The sequence below is a fragment of the Carassius carassius genome, chromosome 9, assembly GCF_963082965.1.
Source record: "Carassius carassius chromosome 9, fCarCar2.1, whole genome shotgun sequence".
NCBI lineage: Eukaryota > Metazoa > Chordata > Actinopteri > Cypriniformes > Cyprinidae > Carassius > Carassius carassius.
In genome coordinates, this window is record NC_081763.1 from 14,529,184 (window position 1) to 14,548,469 (window position 19,286).

At 37.1% G+C, this 19,286-nt stretch overlaps 2 protein-coding genes across 2 annotated transcripts; one reads left to right on the top strand and one right to left on the bottom strand.

Moving 5' to 3' along the window:
* The first annotated feature begins 737 nt into the window (after positions 1-737).
* Positions 738-4,846, top strand: LOC132149036 (GTPase HRas-like). The gene is made up of 5 exons (XM_059557929.1): positions 738-1,062; positions 1,573-1,684; positions 2,139-2,317; positions 2,885-3,044; positions 3,512-4,846. Exons 2-5 carry the CDS (start codon positions 1,574-1,576, stop codon positions 3,623-3,625), a joined length of 564 nt encoding a protein of 187 aa, XP_059413912.1. The 5' UTR covers positions 738-1,062; position 1,573; the 3' UTR covers positions 3,626-4,846.
* A 753-nt stretch (positions 4,847-5,599) lies between these two features.
* Positions 5,600-18,885, bottom strand: LOC132149037 (DNA polymerase delta catalytic subunit-like). The gene is made up of 27 exons (XM_059557930.1): positions 18,741-18,885; positions 17,695-17,893; positions 17,365-17,478; positions 17,133-17,273; positions 16,915-17,040; positions 16,250-16,418; positions 16,043-16,157; positions 15,810-15,939; positions 13,082-13,248; positions 12,875-12,979; positions 12,583-12,723; positions 12,384-12,494; positions 12,077-12,268; positions 11,894-11,982; positions 11,161-11,277; positions 10,870-10,983; positions 10,600-10,747; positions 10,413-10,508; positions 10,205-10,342; positions 9,943-10,118; positions 9,588-9,740; positions 7,996-8,098; positions 7,786-7,918; positions 6,259-6,372; positions 6,123-6,175; positions 5,942-6,039; positions 5,600-5,811 (listed from the first exon to the last, which is right to left on the bottom strand). The coding sequence occupies exons 2-27, from the start codon at positions 17,879-17,881 to the stop codon at positions 5,724-5,726; spliced, it is 3,318 nt and encodes a 1,105-aa protein (XP_059413913.1). The 5' UTR covers positions 17,882-17,893; positions 18,741-18,885; the 3' UTR covers positions 5,600-5,723.
* Between the last annotated feature and the right edge of the window lie 401 nt (positions 18,886-19,286).

Sequence of the window (19,286 nt, forward strand, 5' to 3'; positions counted from 1 at the left end):
CCATCTGTCATTCAGAGAGAGAGAGAGAAAGCATTTTTGCACCAGAGAGATTTGCTGTTGTGTTGTCAGTGACATCTAGTGGTCAAAAGGAGTAAATGAAAATACACTAAAATAATAGCGTTTTAGATTTGACCAGATTTAGCTTCAAGTAGGTTTGGTAAAAGGCATTACATTGCCAAAGCACTTTTAACATTAAATTATAGACATACACATTTACACATGCTAAACAATAAATAAATAAGAACGTAAAATAATAAGAAGCAAAAGACAAAAGCTTTACGCAATTTCTTTAACTCTTTCTTTTATTGAGATCATTTTTATTATTATTTATTGGACCCTTGCAATTGACTACAGTTTCCCTTTTATTGTTGATTCTTTAATTATAGTGTAAGCCCTCTTTAGACTAAAATAAAGTAACAACTAAATAATAATGCAATTATTATTTGCAAAATTCACTATTTGTAAATGCAAATCTTTAAGAATCTAGCACTAAATGTATTTTCTGATGTCTATTTCATGTTCTTTTAAGGGCTTTGATGGTGTGCATCTCCTGGCCTTTTAATATGTAAAAAGAATCCCATTGGTCCATATTCACGAGGCGGGACATGAAAGAGAAATTGGAAAGAGGCATTGCACTACCATTGGTCAATTCTTACTTCCGTTTATTCCTCGCCCAATAGAATTCAAAATTCCTACAGGCCGGCTAAATCTCATTGGTCATCTCCTCCGGTGATCCCACCCACTCCTCGCCCTCAATGAATCTGGGAGAGTCTTAGCCAAGAGGAGCTAATGCCTCCACGGGCGGATTTATTTGGGTTATCGTGAAATTTGTACAGAGTAGAGACAACATAGTTTAAAATAATAAGTTTTTAGTTTGTTTTTTAACGGGTGGGTTTTCATCAGCCCGATTTTTTCCAGCCTGTCTTCGACTCTCGGGAGAGTTTAGTTGTCTTGTCGATCGTAATGTGGCTCAGGGGCTAATCCTTGGACTTCATTCAATACTAACTCATCTCAAGGCGCTTCGTTGGGGCGAGCCGAACTGATTTAACAACCACACGCGAGGTAAAATACACAAATAAGCCGATAACTAACTTCTAACCTGTTGATAGAAGTTGAGATAAAACTATAAGGAGCTGTAGTTTCAGTGTGCTTCTTCCCGGCTAACGTTAGGCAAATGTGATAGAAACTAAGTAAACGTTATCTTAAACCTTAGTTTTGAATGTCTTCGAGTATGATTTGTTGACTTGTAATTCGTATGGTCTTTTCCGGTTATTAAAAGGACAGGTCGCCCAGATAGCGAAAGTTGTGTCGTCATTCACCCCCCCCTCCTGTTGATCCAAGCCCTTATGACTTTTCTTTTTTCCGTGGAACACAGAAAGGAAATTTTATGAAGAATGACAGCCTCGGTCACCTTTCACTTTCAGTGCATTTGTTCTCCATACAGTGAAATTGTCTTTTAATGCTGGCAAATTAGTATCAGGAAGAGTATTACAGTACTGCTTGTTGAATCCAGTAAGACTACTGTTTTCTGTTTCTAACCCTCTCTATTCACCTTCCCTCTCTTCCATCTAGAATGACAGAATACAAGCTGGTCGTTGTTGGGGCTGGTGGCGTTGGGAAAAGTGCACTGACCATCCAGCTCATTCAGAATCACTTTGTAGATGAGTATGACCCTACTATTGAGGTATGAGTTCACCTTCCTTAAAGGGATAGCCCACCCCCAAATGAAATTTGTATCAGCATTCATTTCCTCCTCATTTAGTTTTAAACGTGTCGGAATTCCTTTCTTTTGTGAATCACAAAACAAGATGTTTTCAAGAATGTTGGTAATCAATCTGTTTAGTGTCTCATTGACTTTCATTTAAAAAAATAGTATGAGGACCTAAAACTGTTTGATTATCAGCATTGTTCAAAATATCTTCTTTCATGTACCCCAGAAGAAATAAATACATGCAGGTTTGAAATGACATGAGGGGGAGTAAATAATGACGCTATTTTGTTTTGGTCTCTTTTTTTGTTTTTATTGTTTTCCCTAAAATTAATAATCTATTCAAAGTTTAACATGTGAATACTTTGTTGATCATATTAGTATATAAAAACTCAGATTTGTGTTCTTTTTTTATGTTTATTCCATGCAGGATTCTTACAGAAAGCAGGTTGTAATTGACGGAGAGACATGTTTGCTGGACATCCTGGACACCGCAGGTCAGGAGGAGTACAGTGCCATGAGAGACCAGTATATGAGGACAGGAGAGGGCTTTCTGTGTGTGTTTGCCATCAACAATGCAAAGTCCTTTGAGGACGTACATCTTTACAGGTATAAATCCAAACACATTAGAATAGACTGATATATGTAAAGGATATTCAGCATCAGTTACCATAACCAAACTAGTTACCAAAAATATTCATCCAGACTTAAAGGGTTAATCCACCCAAAAATGAAGATTGACGTTATTTATTCACCATTGTGTCGTTCCAAAACCACATAACTTTTCTTCTGTGGATTTTGAAGAATGCTGGTAACCAAACAGTTTCCGGCCCCTTTGACTTCCAGAAAATACAATAGAACTCAATGGGAATAGAAACATTTATGTGTGGACTATCTTTTGAATACCTTTAAATTATATTTTTGATTTGTGGATCTCAAGATGGGTGTGTTGGGTCTGTGTCGACTAACAGCAAACGAAGCTTTTCACTTCCTGAAAACTTAGAATAGAATCAAACGTAAAAGTTTCTAGACTGATTTTGAGCTAAAAATGAGACGTTGATTCAGGAATTTAAAGTTGATGAGTAAGGAAACCAGTGTGTGATTGGAGAAAGTCCTAGCAAGAAATTCACTAATCCGTCTGTGTGAAAAAATCAACCATGTTTTGTTTCTGTGCAGGGAGCAAATAAACCGTGTCAAAGACAGTGACAATGTCCCGATGGTGCTGGTGGGGAACAAAAGTGACCTGGCCTCTCGTACTGTAGAGACGCGTCAAGCCCAAGAGCTCGCCAGAAGTTACGGTGTCCCATTTGTCGAAACATCTGCCAAGACGCGACAGGTGGGTGGCACTGATTTACACAAAACAGAGTTTTGCATTCCACTGCTCTGCTTCTTGTGTAAACTTCTGCTAGACGGGGTTATTTGACCAATACACTCATGTCTTGGCTCTTTTGCTGCAATGATGCACCATTCTAAAAACAGAGCACAAGTTAAAATAAGTTCAAAAACGTGTTTATACACATCTATTGCATGCAGGATTCTTACAGACAGCAGGTTGTGATTGACAGAGAGCCTTAAACTTGATATTGAATTAGCGTATAAAAGCAATCTCACACTTACAGTTCATGCTGTTGGTCTGAATACCTTCATGTCATTCAGAACAACAGCCATCTTAGGGCTGATTTCATAATGTGCATTAAACTTTTTGAGAAAAACAAAACTTTTGTGACGACTTAGATTTCTCTTCTGCATGTTGCTAAAGAGCACCATTAGTTCTAAACCTGTCTTGTCTTTTTCTGTCTGCAGGGAGTTGAAGAGGCGTTTTACTCTCTTGTGCGGGAGATCCGAAGATACAAGGAGACGAACCGCAGCAATAAGAAGAGCAAAAAACATACACAGAGACGTTGCACTCTTTTATAGCACTGCATCCCCCTGTGATAGCAATGCACTCAACACACACACACACACACACACACACACACACACACACACACACACACACACACACACACACACACACACACACACACTACTGTAGCATTAAACACACATACACACCCCATTTCCTTTTCTTACCACTCTCTTTTACGCCACCAGCCTTTGAGGAATAGGAAGCTGACTGGCTGTTTGTATGTATGTGAGCATGAGACCTCAATGAGAATCGAGCAACTGTGGAATTGATTTGGAAAAGACATTTTTTGATGGGACTATCAAACTTGGATAAAATAATCTCGAGTGGACTCATCAACCTTATGCTGCTGCTTGCCCTTCTGTGCTAAGAGGACCTGATGTGTGTCATAGTTTTACAGTCGTACTTTAGAATCAAAGCAGCAAGGAACTTTGTCATTTACAACAAATTTATGAGGTGGTGAAGGGATATGCTTTAAGTCGGTAATGGGTAACTCTTTCTAAGTAAGCCTGATCCTATCTCATCTCCTCAAAACTTCATAAGCCAATCAGCACATCTGCTTGGTTCTGTTAACAGTGGTTGGGAATGAGGAAGCTCAGAAGTCCCCTGAAGTGTTCGTGGCCTGTGGGAAAGCACTGTATAACAAGTGGTCACCGCATTCAAAACCACTGATATAGTATTTCCACCTCATTCAATGTGAGATTTATCTAGAAAATGTTTTCAGTAGTTTTAACCCGGTTTTTCTTTGCATTTGTCAACATCCCAGAATCCATTTCTCCCTAGGTTTTTATTGTTCTCATGGCTTGGACTAAAACTTAGCTGTCCTGCACCTAATGTAGCCCTTCTATAATTATAAAATTCTGAAAAATCAAGCTTGCTTTTTTTATTTTTCCCAGTAGCATTTTATGGTAAAATCTTGTATTTTTGTAAAAGATAATATTGAACCATTTCAGTACACATACCAGCATTGTATTGGACATTAACATTTCATTTATTATGATGAATTATGTAAAATGCCAGTAGTCCCTACCTGCAATGAGGTTTGGTTGGGGAGGGCAATATATTTTTTTCCAGTTTCTCTATTTTATTTTTATTCCTTTTTTAGATTGACAAGAGAGATGGTAATAGTTTTGGTTAAGGGTAAACATGTGACCAAAGCTTGTGATTGATGCATTCCCTTTGCCACATTGATAACTGTAGTTATGTTTTGTGAATAAAGAGACTTTTGGCTAGATGACTGTGATTTCCTCAATATTCAAAACTCCAGCTGTATTTGAAACTATAACTTTTCAGTTATTATATCTGCTTTATAAAGTGTTTCAAGAAGTATATAATGCGTTACGGTAATAACAGGGTAGTTGAATCAGTTTTTCTGAATATCAGAATATATGTGGCCACATATAAAGTTACAAGTTTTTGGCCAAAAGTACCTTTGTTAAAATACAGTTGCTTAATTTAAAACTAGGAACTCTTAGCAGGAAATATATATATATATATATATATATACAATTCAATATTTTTCTAGGTTGCATGAGAAAGATTCTTGGTTTAGTATGATTCGTGTGGGATTTCAAATACCTGTGTGCAACACTTTATATACCTCAGACATGACCGAAACCAAAACATGCATGAATGCAATCTGTGGGATATATAAAATATTCCCTTTTGTGACATTTTAATTTTTTTGTCTCTTTTCCCTTTTGTTTTCTGAACCCTGTTGAATTGGAAAAAAAAAGGTAAATTGTGAACTGTATATTTACTTAAAGTGATTACAGGACAAGCAAATCATATAAAAATAATATTGACAATAGAATAGTTCATGACTAAAATGTATTTTTCATGATTATGGAAACGGCCATTATGCCTTCACTTCACACTTTAAGTCTGTAATGAATAAGGATTTTGATTAAAAAACAATACGGTCATAGAATATTTAATTAAAACTGTATAATGAGCTAACAGAAGAAAAGAGAAGGCCATTTTACAAAAAATTCACTTTTTTATTTATTCAGCCACTAGAAAATGAATCTTTACAAAATGGAGTGAGACAGGCTCTCCTTCACTGAGGTAAGAGGATGAATGAATGTTGAGATAACTGGTCCTTGTCCATCACCAGCTGAAACGGGAGACGAGCTTCTCCTGATCATCTAAATCCTTCTGCACCTTCTTCCTCATGTAAAAGATGGGGCAGTCTCGACTGAAAAAGAAAGAAAACAAAAATGTGTTCTATTTACTGGTATATTCATTATCACCAACAAAGTAATTAAACATATGTAGTGAATATGTGATGAATGGTCCAGGCCTGGTGTGCATGTGTGTGCAGATACCTGGTACACAGCACGTCTTCATGCAGTGAACCTTGACAGCGCTGACACTGAGTCCACAGACGAGAGAATTTCTCCTCTAGAGTTGACAGATGAGCGATCTAAAAGACAGATAAACAATCTTCAGCCCCACTTATGAAGACAAGTTAGCCAAGATTTGTGCATATAAAAACACAAAACACACCTCTTTCTGATAAAGCTCCGACTCTTTCTTTTTACAGAAGTCACATACAGCCGCTGTAAAGAGATAAACCATCAGAAGTACATCAGTTTTGTGAGTTGTGGTACTATGAAGACATACACACACACCTAATACATACCATCAGTTTTGAGCACAGCTCGGCAGCCAATGCAAGTGCTTCGTTTCTGAGCGAAAGCCATGAGACCACCAACTCTAGATGTCAAGACCGTCTTACAGCGTGTGTGATCGCCCTCTGAAACAACACAGAAAAAGCAGATGTACTAGCAGATTCATTTCTGAAAGAAATCCTATTTTGTCAGAGTTTGCCGTTTGAAATGAATTTGATGAGATAAAAAGGGTTTATATCACAAAATAATAATGTCTTTCTGTTCTGAAGTTCTTGTCGGCTGCACTCAAAAACATATGAAAGGTGTAGTTTCACAAATACTCTTATGAGCTCATTCATAACGACTCTTTAGACTCTTCAGAATCAGTTTGAATCAGACTGAAAAATGCTTCACTAAGGCTACGTTTTCACAATAATGGTGTAGTCAAAAACTGAAGTTTTACCCTTGCGTTTTTAAAAAGTTTCACATATACACAACAACATTTTAAAATGATTTGTGTTTGCACATATCCAAAAACGCTGTATTACATATGCCAGGCCAGTAGTTGGCGCTGTCACCTTGTTAGTAAACAGTTCCTGTAGGGAAGTGACGATTATATGTTGTATGTTGTACAACCAACCTCTGCTGTTGGTTGTAATATTTGTGAAGTAAATCCACACTTTGCTGAAGAAGCGTTCACAAACTCTTGAGCATGTTCGCTCGTGCCTTTAAAATCGGCACGTACTACACACGCACTACGCACGCACATGACATAACCGTTTTCAAAGATTCCCGTTTTGGGTGTTTACACAGAGACGACAACGTTGCCATTTTCGAAACCATGCGTTTTCAGTGCCCAAAACACCAGTGTTGTGTAAACGAACAGGCAAAACGCATAAAAAGTTTCCCGTTTTTGGCTGAAAATGTTGTCGTGTAAACGGCCTCGAAACAAACTCGCTGAATTGCCCAGAGCTGTAACAGAATTAAAGTGAGGTCACACATTTACTGTTGTTTGGTGAATTTTTGCATGCAAAAACCAGGCCTTTCAATAGGATTCCATATGATTGAGAGTTTCGTACGAAGGCCAAACATTTCCCCAGACACATTTTGGTTCACAGAAAGCTGTTTGGATTGAAAGTGACTTCTGTGTGAGCTGCGTTTCATTCATTGCTACACTACTGGCAATGAGCAATGTACCTTTTTTTAAATTTATTTTTACACACAAAATTTCACCTTTCATGAAACGCAACTTTCATGAAACTGCAAGTCATTACTTTCAGTTATGTCTAACTTGAAATGAAGCAAGAACTGTTTGGTGTACTTGAGGTTTGTGGCACTTGAATCAGTCAACAGAGAAAAGTATATCATTCATTTCACAAGACATCTGAAACATTATAAGGTAAAAATAAAGTAAACCATGTGAAATGAATATATAAAATACATGTATGAAAGAATCAAATCGCAATAAGATTTATAACATGCAATTAAAATACAGATCTTTTTCATTTCATGTCAACTTTAAACATGTTATGTTTGCAAGCTTAATAGATGATACTCACTCAGCAACACACTCTCAGCTTTGCTCTCGCCCAGTATGGGTTCAAAGATGCGTAGTAAAGGTTTGGACAGCTGCTGCTCCAGGTAGTACTGTGTGTCTATAGGGATGTTGTTCTCCAGCACATAGATGGGGTCCTGAGAGATATGACTCAAAATAAACAAGTACAGTACAGAAAGTTTCCCCATACAGACAGACAGCACACAACACTGACCTCAGATTTCAAATATGCTGCCACTCCCTTTGTTGCTTTGATGATGACGTATGGGACTCTGTCTCCGAGGTTTGGAGCGCTACCTGCATCACGCTTCCGCATCCTGAAACCCACGTTTGTGGAAAGTGATTAAATGCTAAGTCCATACCTGCAAATTCTGGATTTTCCTCAAAAAGTTATTGGGATAAGCAGTTGAAATAATTTCGCAATATTTTTCATATTAGAATAGAACTACATGTTGTCTACATAAAAACATTTGTTTGAAAAAACACCAATGTCTATAATAACAACATAAACTGTCAAATTACCATAAAAACTTTTAAAAAGATTTAAACAACTTCAGTTTAAATAAAAAAACAAACCAGTGTTATTTCTAAATTACTTAAATATTATTATAGTTTTCGTTAATATTTTAAATGTTATTTTGTATTTTCTTTCTTCACTTTAACTTTTTTTAGTCGTTTGATTTTGTGTCATTTGTATTCGTTTTTTTTATATATAAATCTAGTTTTTATTTATTAATTTAGTTTTAATTACTCTAGTACTTCTAGTTAAACAAAAAAAATGAGACGTGACCTTGGCAGCTAGCTGAAATAAAAATAAATGTACTTTTTAAAAAAATATATTTTATTTAATTTCAGTTAATGCTTGTTTTATTTCAAGTCACTAAATTGTTTTCTCAATTGGTTTTAGTTGTAGTTAAAGGTGCAATGTGTAACATTTTTGAGAATCTGTATACAGAAACGCAATGTAACATATAAACTGAAAACGAAAGAATAAAAAAAGTGAATGAAAATGTTTTCAGTGGTGTATAAATATTTTACTAAATTCACTGTTATGTTTTAATTACCTTAGAACAAGCCATTTCTATCTACATGCACTGCGGGTGTCCCTCCATGGTTAATTCATCATTTTGCGCCGCCATGTTTCTACAGTAGCCCTAAATGGACAACTTACTCTACAGAGCGTGTTTTGTCACAGTTGTTGTTCTTCGATTCTTCCTTGTGTTCCTTGTTATGCATCGCCGCTACGTTGAATACGCACAAAATAGAAGTAGCAGTTGTCATGTGGTTTATTAAAAGCAGAGGTCGTTCATAGAATAAAGAAGAGTAAAAACGCTTGACTGGCTACTCTCTGCTGTCTCATATGAGGACATCGTTGTCCTGATTTTGCAGCCGTAGCCTCTCAAGGGGAGGGGCTGATCTGTTTATTGTAATTCACAACATCACCGCTAGATGCCGCTAAAATCTACACTGCACTGCACCTTTGAACCCAGTTCTGAACAGAAAACGACAGACATCTAAAAGAAAATGTAAATTTACTCCCTGACAGTAGGTGGTGCTAATAGAAAACCAAAAATACAGAGGTCACCATGATTACCCCTGAGCACAAAGCAGCTGTACTTATAAACATTACCCTTTCCAGGCATCATAGAGTGGTATGCCATTTGTATACACAGTCCTTTTCAGATACTCACAAATAAAAATAACTTGAATTTGCCTGAATCACACGAATGGCATATTTCAATGTCAGAATGGAGGATCTTGTAGGTACAAACTCACAGTCAAGATAATAAAACAAAACACACACACCTCTCCGCTAGCTCGACGTGGGCCTGTTTGCCGGCATACTCCTGTGCGGTGCGTGTGAGCTCTTTAGTTATGACCAGCTGACTGATGTCAATGCGGTTGCAGAGAAGGTCAGAGATCACCTCTTTAGCATGAGTTACTGCCCCATCAGGGTCTCTGAAACACAAAACACATCGTCATGCCTTGTGAATTAATGTGCGAGTTGGTATATGCAAGGTGTATTGCAACTAGAACATAATCAGAAATGACTTTATGAAGGCTTGTAGAGTCATGTCTTCACTCTTACACTTGCTAGTTTGTGCGTCACTGTTGCGTTTCTGAGCTCATGGGAGTTTTCTGAGTGTGGCAATGTTTGTACCTGTCAATGAGGATGTTTTGGAGGCATGTGTTAATGAGGTTTGCCACTAGAGGGCAGTTGTCTCGTCTGACGGTCTCAATTCCTTTGCAATCCATCTTATCATGATGTTCAGCATTAGAAGAGAAATACAACCCGGCGTACCGCTTCTTATTGATCAACAGATATGGGTAATACACCTAACAAAGTGTGAAAGAGATTATTAATCTTACTGAGAGTAATATTTGATGGCTTCTGTTGTGAAATCTTGGAGTATTTTCTGTACCTTCTCAAACTCTAATTTGATTGGTGGAACGAAGTGGGAAGAGACCCAATCAGCTGCCTGCTTTCCCAGAATCATTGCGTCCTGCACTGTGGCCACGCCTAGTTTCACCATCACAGAGTCTGTGTCTCCATAGATGACCTGAAACACATGTGACTTGCATCATTGCATGTTTTTAGTGCGTTAAAAACACATTTATGTTATTAAATACCTTTGCATCTGCCTGGTAACCATTAGAGATTGTATATCTTGATTCCACAAGCTGTTTGGTCTGTTCAATCATCTGCCTACCAAAACCTGTGACGCTCTACAGACCAAAGAGAAAAACAAGCATCTTTTAAAGCAGCTGTTTAAAACCATGTGATGGTAGTCATCCATGTGTGAGTGCTGAAACAGACCTGTGAGATCTCCAGACAGGGCAGTTTGCCCACCTGAGCCCCGGTGAACCCGTACACAGAGTTTGCGCTGATCTTCAAAGCCAACTGCCTTCCATCCAGCACCTGCTTTTTAAAGGGGTCTGTCTCTTTCTTCAGCTCTGCCTTTGCTCTAGAGGCACATCAAAAGAGACAAGAGTCAAGATTTGAATAACCGAGAAATACAGAACACAGACAAATTGGTTGTGAATAGTTTGTGTAACATTCTTTATTTCTTTTAACGCTTGAAATCACCTTTTCCTGGCCCCCAGCAGGTTTTCCAGGATCTCCGGGAGAAGGCCCTTCCTCACAGAGCTCTTCACAAACAGATCACCTGTGGGGGTCTTGATGAAATCATCTGGAGACAGACTAAAAATGTGCGCGCACACACACAAAATTACAAAACTTTAATAAATTCACAAAATGAAGTACATCATAAAATAAAAAAATAAAAAACAAGACAATTTGAAGAAACCATAGCTTTAACACTTTACAGTACATAACACACACACACACACACACACACACACATACAAATCTTCTCACCAGAGTTTCTCCACCTGGTTTTTCTGCAGGAGGGTAGTGTAACATAAATTATGAGCCATCATGATGGAGGGATACAGTGAGGAGAAATCCAGAGTCGTTATAGGAACACTGTAATACCTGTAAATACACAAAATATTAGTTAAGGTCTTTTTTTTAACCATCAGAATGAAAAGACTGCAAGAATCTGTTGTCACTCACTAGAAAGTTGTTGGAATAAATCAACCTCTCTTAAGCACTTTTATTTATTGACACCACAGCAGATTTTTTAATGAATATTCTTAATGGATTTTTGAAGGAAATTTCCTATGCTCACCAAGGCTTACACAGTAATACTGTAAAATATTACTACAATTTAAAAGAACTGTTTTCTATTTTAATATTTTGAGATGTAAATTATGCCTGTGATTTTCATACTCCTGTCTTCAGTGTCACATGATCAGAAATGATGACGATCTTGTGCTCAAAGTTTAATTTTTACTATCCATGTTGAAAACAATTGTGCGGATTAATTTTTTTTTGTGGAAACAGCAATATACATTTTTCAGGACTCTTTGATGAATAGAAAGTTCAACATAAGAAATGTTACTTTATTAATGTCTTTTTATGTATGTCACTTTTTATCTATTTACCAAAACCAAACTTTTGAAACGGTATTGTATTTATGTGCTTTTATATGACCAATTTTTTATTTTAATACATAGGAAATATGATCATAAGGGAAGCAGGTACAAACCCTTTCTCTGGTTCAATGACGGTGGCTCCGGTGTAGTCCTCCCCACCCTCCGTCTTCACCACTGGCATTACCAGATCCTGCTTCATTGCCTAGGATTAAGCCATTGAAAAACAAAAACACTTTTGAGCATAACTTTGCTAGGTTTGTTATATTAACATATGTTACAAAGAGACATGCCCAGACCTGTCTCAGGAGCTGTGAAACCACTTTAATCTGCTGTCCACGAGAGAGCAGGTAGGTCAGGGGCACCCCGGTAACTCTAGCCATTTCCATGTAATTAATGACGCACATTAACTTCTGCAGCAAGCGCAGCGGCAGATATGCATCCTTCAGACAGTACACAGCCAAACGCCTGCGGGTCTGCTCATTCCCATTCTAATCCAAAAAAATAAGAGAGAGAAAAGAGGGTTTAGTGGACACCAAATGTTTTAGATGGAGCTGAGGGATCTGATTGGCTATAAGAATGGGACAGAGATCTGACTGGCTGCACCTGTAGGTCGGTGATGATAGAATGCTGCACATCCTCCTTCTGCTCCTGCAGAAAATGAAAACTGACGGCGTTTAGTGTGTAAGAGCGCAGTTTATAATCCCTCAGCAACACCTGCAACACAGAAAAAACTGGGTGAGTCACAGCATGTGCAGTCATGAATCAATATGACGACACAATTTGTGAGTTTAAGTGTGCGTACCTGTAGTAGGTCAAACTGCACACGTCCCTCCATATTGACTGTTTTGTTCTCTCTGCGGCCCATCTGCTTGCTCTGGAAGCTGGAGTCTTTCAGGACCGATTTACAGCCCCACACACGGCCCAGATACGGGAACAAATTCACCTACGGACAGAGATGATATATCGTCACCCCTGCCTGAATTTAAAAAAAGAAAGTCCGACCACTAATCCCGCTAGGTTTGTGTTCACTTCCCATCAAAAAAGATTACAAAAAGTAAATAATCTTGGTGTGAAAACATATAAAAATAAGTTGCCTTTAAGGTTGCAGCTCTGTTGAGGAGGTAAGGAAGGTCAAAGTTCTGGATATTGTAGCCGGTGATGATATCTGGATCCACTGTCCTCACAAACTCAGCCCAACTCTGAGATAATCACACAAATACATTTTTATTATAACTGCACCATGTACATTTACACTTGAAAGAAAATGTACAATCAGCGCAAGTATAGTTGTGAGTATGAACCTGGAGTAGCTGTTTCTCTTGAGTAAAGCAGAGAATCTGGGAGCCCACTATACTGGCACAGCTCTGTAAGGTGAAGACCGTCCGGATAAACGGCTCCTTCTCTCCCTGACGCTGCACCATAGAGGCGATCTGAATCACTGGATCGATCTCTGGCTCTGGAAACACGCCTGTAACACACACACAAACAGCTCAGTTATTTGCACAGCAGGATATAATATAAAAGCACAAGCCACACATTGTGGCTACTACTTAGAATTAATTTACTTGTTAATGTTAGCTTGTCTTACATCGACAAATGAGCTAGTACATGTCAAAAAAAGGAAAAGCTGTTCAAATAAAAAAAAAAAGTGATTAAAAACCCAATTTGGAAGAAATGTAGCTGGGTGGTAACTATAAAGCAGTGGTATAAAATTTTTGATGGTATAAAATGAGTGTTTAGATTATTTGATTCGGGGGGAAAAAGTACTTGTAACATTTCTTAAATAATTGAACAATAAACATGTATTAAATAGTTTTTCTAATTAAACACTAAAATATATATTTTATGTAAAAAAAAAAAAGAAAAAAGAATGAAATCTAAAAGAATGAAAATTTGTGGATTGCTAAATAGTGATGATACTGATACTAAAATGTCCAGCAGATATATTCAAGTACTCCTCGCTGCAGACTGTAGCATGCGCAGTAACATATATGTATTTACCGTAAATATGAGTGTGCGCCGTACTGACTCATTAATGCACATATCCAGGTTCATTCACTTCCGGATGTTTTTGTAAGGTATGGTGGATATGAGATATTACTTTTGTTTTCTTAAAAATGTGCGTTTAAATTGCTTTTAATTGTAAGAATGCTTTGGTCATAATCATAGAGAGTGTCATTGCAAATGTGTGCGATTGTTTTATGATATAGTATTCGAATGCTGGTCTTTCAAAGTCTTATTTAGCCTAAAATGAACCATTAAAGATGTCTTAAAATAGAGCAGAAAGACTTTATTAATATAAGTAATGCCATTGATGTTTGCATGTATTGCAAAAAAATTATCATATTTGTAATCATTTTCATTAACATTATCAAAGATTAATAGATACTGTAACACATGTATTGTTCATTGTTAGTTCATGTTAATTAATACATTAACTAGTGTTTACCAATGACACCTTATAGTAAAGTGTTACCTCTTAAATTGACCTTCACGTCTTAATATGACTTTTTGGGGACATTGTCAGTGAGAAGAAATTCAGAGAAGAGACCCACTTCATGTGGCTAGATTACTGTAATTATCTGTTTTTCTTTCTCTGACAGACTGTATAGCCCTCAACTGTAAAATTTTCAAATTGAAAGAAAACTTCAAACTTTCAAGCCATGCTTTCTCAAGCCAAGCCAACCTAAATTTTGACTTGACAAACTTTATTAATTTAGTTGATGTTAATGCTGGTTATAAATTAAATATTTTTTTTTTCTTGTGTCATGTCTATAGTCTTAATATATATTTGTATATACAATTATATTTTCTGTTTTGTTCTTTGAAATAAATAAAAAAAGATCACTGTCATCAGTTTGGTTTTTTTGGAGGCACCATGCATAAAATGGGATGCAGAGACTCAAAAAATACCGTATGTAGTCAACTGAACTTAAAACTACTTTATTGGCTTAAATGTTTCACATGCAGAATTGCCAAAGCAAAAGAAAAATGTCCAAATTTATAGTTAATAAATAGATAAACAAGAACCATAGCAAAGGAAAGATTAAAATAAGAAAGGCAGTGGCTATTTACACTAAGTGCAAATGGTTATAGATTCTATTTATACTATGTTAAAATAGCAGGATTTTCTGTTTTTTATATTACTTATTGCAAATAGTGGCAATTATCTGCACCTCAGTATTGTAGTACATTATAAAACAGTATGCAATAATTACGGAGTGTAAATTATAATTTTAATTCAAATTATTAAATGGATGCCACCATATTAAGAAAATAAAGCCCTCCCTCACAACTTTTTGATTATTCCCTTCGTTTTTATTTAAAATATATGCTTTTCTGATGTGATTTGAAATTTGAAAAGGGAGAAAAAAACTGTCAAAAGGCAGATTCGGACCCGGATCGATTTCATCAAATTGTGAACACCACACGTTTTACCATCTGCACCATTAGAGCTGACGACTGTACTTTATCTGTTGTCATTTTGACTAGCTCAATAAGAAATATATAAGGTGCCATTAAAGTGTAATATTACAATATCCACAGTGAAGTAAAGTGCAACAGAATGTTAATATATTGTAAGTAAGATACTACAGAATAAACTTTAATTCCGTGTAATTTTCCATCAGATGAAACATTGTTAAAATAATCGATATGGGCTGTTTTTTACTGTTGTTTTTCCCGTCTTTTTTTACACCTTAATGTTGTTTAATATTTTAACATTTTATTAGAGTTTTCTGTTAAGTATGCGCATCGTTTTAATGCACGCACGATGCGAAAACAACTAACTTCATCACGCAATGCAAATTACAAGCGCATGCGCGGTAAACACATACGTGACGTTACGTACATGACGTGACCGCGCTACAGTCTGCAGCGAGGGGTGTCTCGAAATATTGAGGTCAAACACAATCAGTGTGTCAGATTCACAACTTTCCTCCAGATGGCTTTATGAGCTGCCACTGAAACCAGAATAAGCTCAACTAAACCAGCCTAAACAAGTTAAAAAACACACACACACACACACACCTTTTCTGCCAGCACACTCAATATCGAAGCTCAGCACTCTGAGCGGAGCGATCCTCTGCCATTCTCCTTCAGCTGGATGACTGACCAAGTCATTCCATGCCACATCCACCTCGTACTGACACAGGGACACCTGAGAGAGAGATCGATTAGAGACACACCAAATAAGTATGCCAGTTTAATACATCATTCTAATGCCTTAAGTGACAGTTTTAATTTTTTTTTTTTTTTTTTACCTTTCCTGGATATTTTGAGTCTGTCTGTCTTTCACTTCTCTCCTCCCTCAGCCTGTACTTCCCTTTAGGAAGCTCAATCCAGCAGCAACCGACCACATCACTGTCCACCATGAACCTGCCATCACACATACATGCAGCAAATCTCACATGCTTTGTCCACCACACCACCACCAATTTGAGAAACTTTCAAGTACACAAAACACACACCTGATCTCAAAGTCAATGTTGGCTTCATAAGCCTGGTAGCTCTGGGTGGCAAAGTTTGCAAATTTAAAGCCCTGCTCAAGAAGACGCTTCGCTGGGGCAATCAGACGCGGCATTGCCATAGTGATGCGCAGAAAGTCATGAGGTTTGTTTCCATGGTAATGATACATACCTTAGCACAAATAGGGAAAAGTCAGTCAGCTAAAATACATGATAAAAACAGTTCCACTTACTATATTGTTAGCTGGGGTCAGTAAGATTGTTAGTTTAAAAGAAATAAATTAAGAGGATGCATTAAACTGATCAAAAGGGACAGCTAAGACTATTCTAAGACTAGACTATTTCTAATGTTTCAATAAAATGCAGATCTTTTGAACTTTCTATTTATCAAAGAATCCAGAAAAAATTTACTCGTTTTCTTAAAAAATATTAAGCGGCATAACTTTTTACAACATTGATCATAATAAGAAATGTTTATTGAGCTGCAAATCATCATATTAGAATGATTTCTTAAGGATCATGTGACACTGAAGACTGGAGTAATGAATTAAATAGAAAACAGTTATGTTAACTAATAATAATAATACATTTTTACTATATAAAAAAAAAAACTTGACCTCAGACTTTTGAATGGTAGTGTATACACACACAAACTTAGACTTTCTTACTTTCCTTCTTGGTGATGTCCACTGCCAGCACAGTGACTGCTATGTTGTCTTTATTGGACCGCATATCCTTCAATACAACAGAGTTCAGCTCTCTCTGAAACTCAGCCAAGTGTGCATTTGTAAAACCTGAGAAAGACACAGACATACTGTGAAATCATGGAAGATGTGTTTAATTTGTCTCAATGACATGGAGCAGATTGCTGTAATTGCCAGCTCACCGTTGGGAGCAGGAACATAGAAATATGGGGCAAATCCATGAACATGGCAGCACACGCTGTTTCCACTGTCTGTCACACCAAACATGCGCACTATGGGCACTTTACCCTGTACCTGCCCGGGCATTCCCGCTACCGCAGACCCTAAACACCAGACAACAACACACTTAGGAAAAGATCTAAAGGAAATTATGGATTTTTATGTGTGCATTGTTGGTAAGGATGTGTCTCTAACCCAAGTAGTAATCCAGGTCTATCTGCTGAAATATTAGTGTGTCTGAGTCTGGTTGAAGAGGAGGTGCATGAGGTCGTTTCCAACGTGGATTAAGATCAGCAGAGAATAGGTCACCTGAGCAAAAGAGGGTAGATCATGTATGGATGCCTTTAGATCTTCTTTTTCTATAAGATTGTTATGGGACTGGCCTAATTTTTTCTTTTTTGTTTTGTACTGCAACTGTATTCATGGGTTGGCAAGTTGTTTTGAATATCTTGCAGACAAACAGTTTTAGTGAGTATAATGAATGCAGATTAATAAATTACAAAGTAACAGACAAAACATCCTTACCCACTGGAATGACATCATGACCTGCCTGCCCCTCCTCTGACTCCACCTCCATTTCCATTTCATCAAATAGAGCAAGTTCCTCTTCAAACTGGGAGGGACTATCCTCCCATTCGGTGTTCATTTTCCCCTTCTTGGCCTGTGAAGCCCCGCCCTTTGCAGGGCCTCCATTGCGCCTTTTAAAATCCATTCTAAAGCAGCCCTGAAAAAACAATGTCCACTTTTTATGAGCAAATCAAACACTTAAAACTGTAATTTCTGTCTTGCTAACTGAATATGTGTTGAACACATGTATGGGTAACAAAGCATACAATTCATAAAGGAATATAACAAAGTGAAGACACAGTGCATGTCACATGATTAAACGTCTCAAAAATAAAGAATAACATCAAAACAACCTTGAGAAATAATGTAAATAATGATATGACGGCACCTTATCGTAATTTGCATTAAAGAGGGGGGGGGGCTTCGTAATTTGCATTAAAGAGGGGGGGGGGGCTAATGAAATTTAAGAAGAGTCTTTCAAATTAAGCTGCTTAATTGTTCATAATTTTCTGGAGTTGGACAGACACGTTACAAATAAAACTAGTGATTTGCAAAACGTACTCTTTCACTAGTCCCTCTTAGAACTATTTAGAAGCTATTGTTATTGATGATCTGGATGTCTTTAAGTTGGGTCAACACCATTATTGTTAAGTATTGTGCATAATCAGCAATATTTCGTTTAAAAAGCAACATACACGACGTACAGATCGTTTAAGTTCTGCACACAAATTTTTTTCAACTATAATTAATCTTGACTGGTAATTTAGAAAACAAAATAAAAATGTATTCAGCAACAGTAAGATCACATAAACAAGATGTAGGCTCATAACGTTTATGTTCACATTGCGTATTATTAAATACTACAGTAGGCGAACCGGACGAACAAGAAGCTTAGCAGGACATGCTAGCAACACGCAAAACAAACCGCAAACTCAGGCGGTGCATCAGGCAATCTAATATAATGAGGTGAACTCTAGCCACTGATTAAATTCATAATCTTTCACCTTTTATTCCAGCTCGATCGCTAGTACCCCACATATGTGCTTGACAAATCTCCCGCCACTTGACAGTGTTGACTGTTTAGTCTTCCACCGGACCCGAGCGACATCCGAGTTCCCGGTAAAATTGCGTAGGGTCCAAGAAGGACTGCAATTGGTCGAAATGTAGGAAGTGAGTCGCTTGTATACTGACGACGATTACTGCCATGTTGAGAGGGTCGTGTTTGAGAAGACCGATTAAAAACAATGTTTTAATAAATAAATAGATAATCGAATGTGTGTCAGAATTAGACAAATTACAAGCCACACATTAGCGCTAACAGTTTAAATGCAGCTAAAGAGCTCTTTGTGCTTTCCCCACATCTAGATATTTATTGAAATACTTGATGATGCTTTTATACGTAAACATCAACCTGAAATGTTTACTTAAAAAATTACTTAAAAATGTATCACTTATTTCGAAAATGGTTGAATGTTACATTAGATTTTATAAAGAACAATACAGAAATAAAATGCCATACATATTTTTTTAAGTACATGCAAGTCTTCTTA

Excerpts from the sequence above, each read along its gene's own strand:
- LOC132149036 (XM_059557929.1), top strand. The coding sequence starts at position 1,574 with ATGACAGAATACAAGCTGGTCGTTGTTGGGGCTGGTGGCGTTGGGAAA. Across the intron at positions 1,685-2,138 it reads AGTATGACCCTACTATTGAG|GATTCTTACAGAAAGCAGGT; the intron begins GTATGAGTTCAC and ends TATTCCATGCAG. Across the intron at positions 2,318-2,884 it reads GAGGACGTACATCTTTACAG|GGAGCAAATAAACCGTGTCA; the intron begins GTATAAATCCAA and ends GTTTCTGTGCAG.
- LOC132149037 (XM_059557930.1), bottom strand. The coding sequence starts at position 17,881 with ATGGATTTTAAAAGGCGCAATGGAGGCCCTGCAAAGGGCGGGGCTTCA. Across the intron at positions 17,274-17,364 it reads AGACCTGGATTACTACTTGG|GGTCTGCGGTAGCGGGAATG; the intron begins GTTAGAGACACA and ends TCTGGTGTTTAG. Across the intron at positions 6,373-7,785 it reads AGCTGAGAGTGTGTTGCTGA|AGGGCGATCACACACGCTGT; the intron begins GTGAGTATCATC and ends GTGTTGTTTCAG.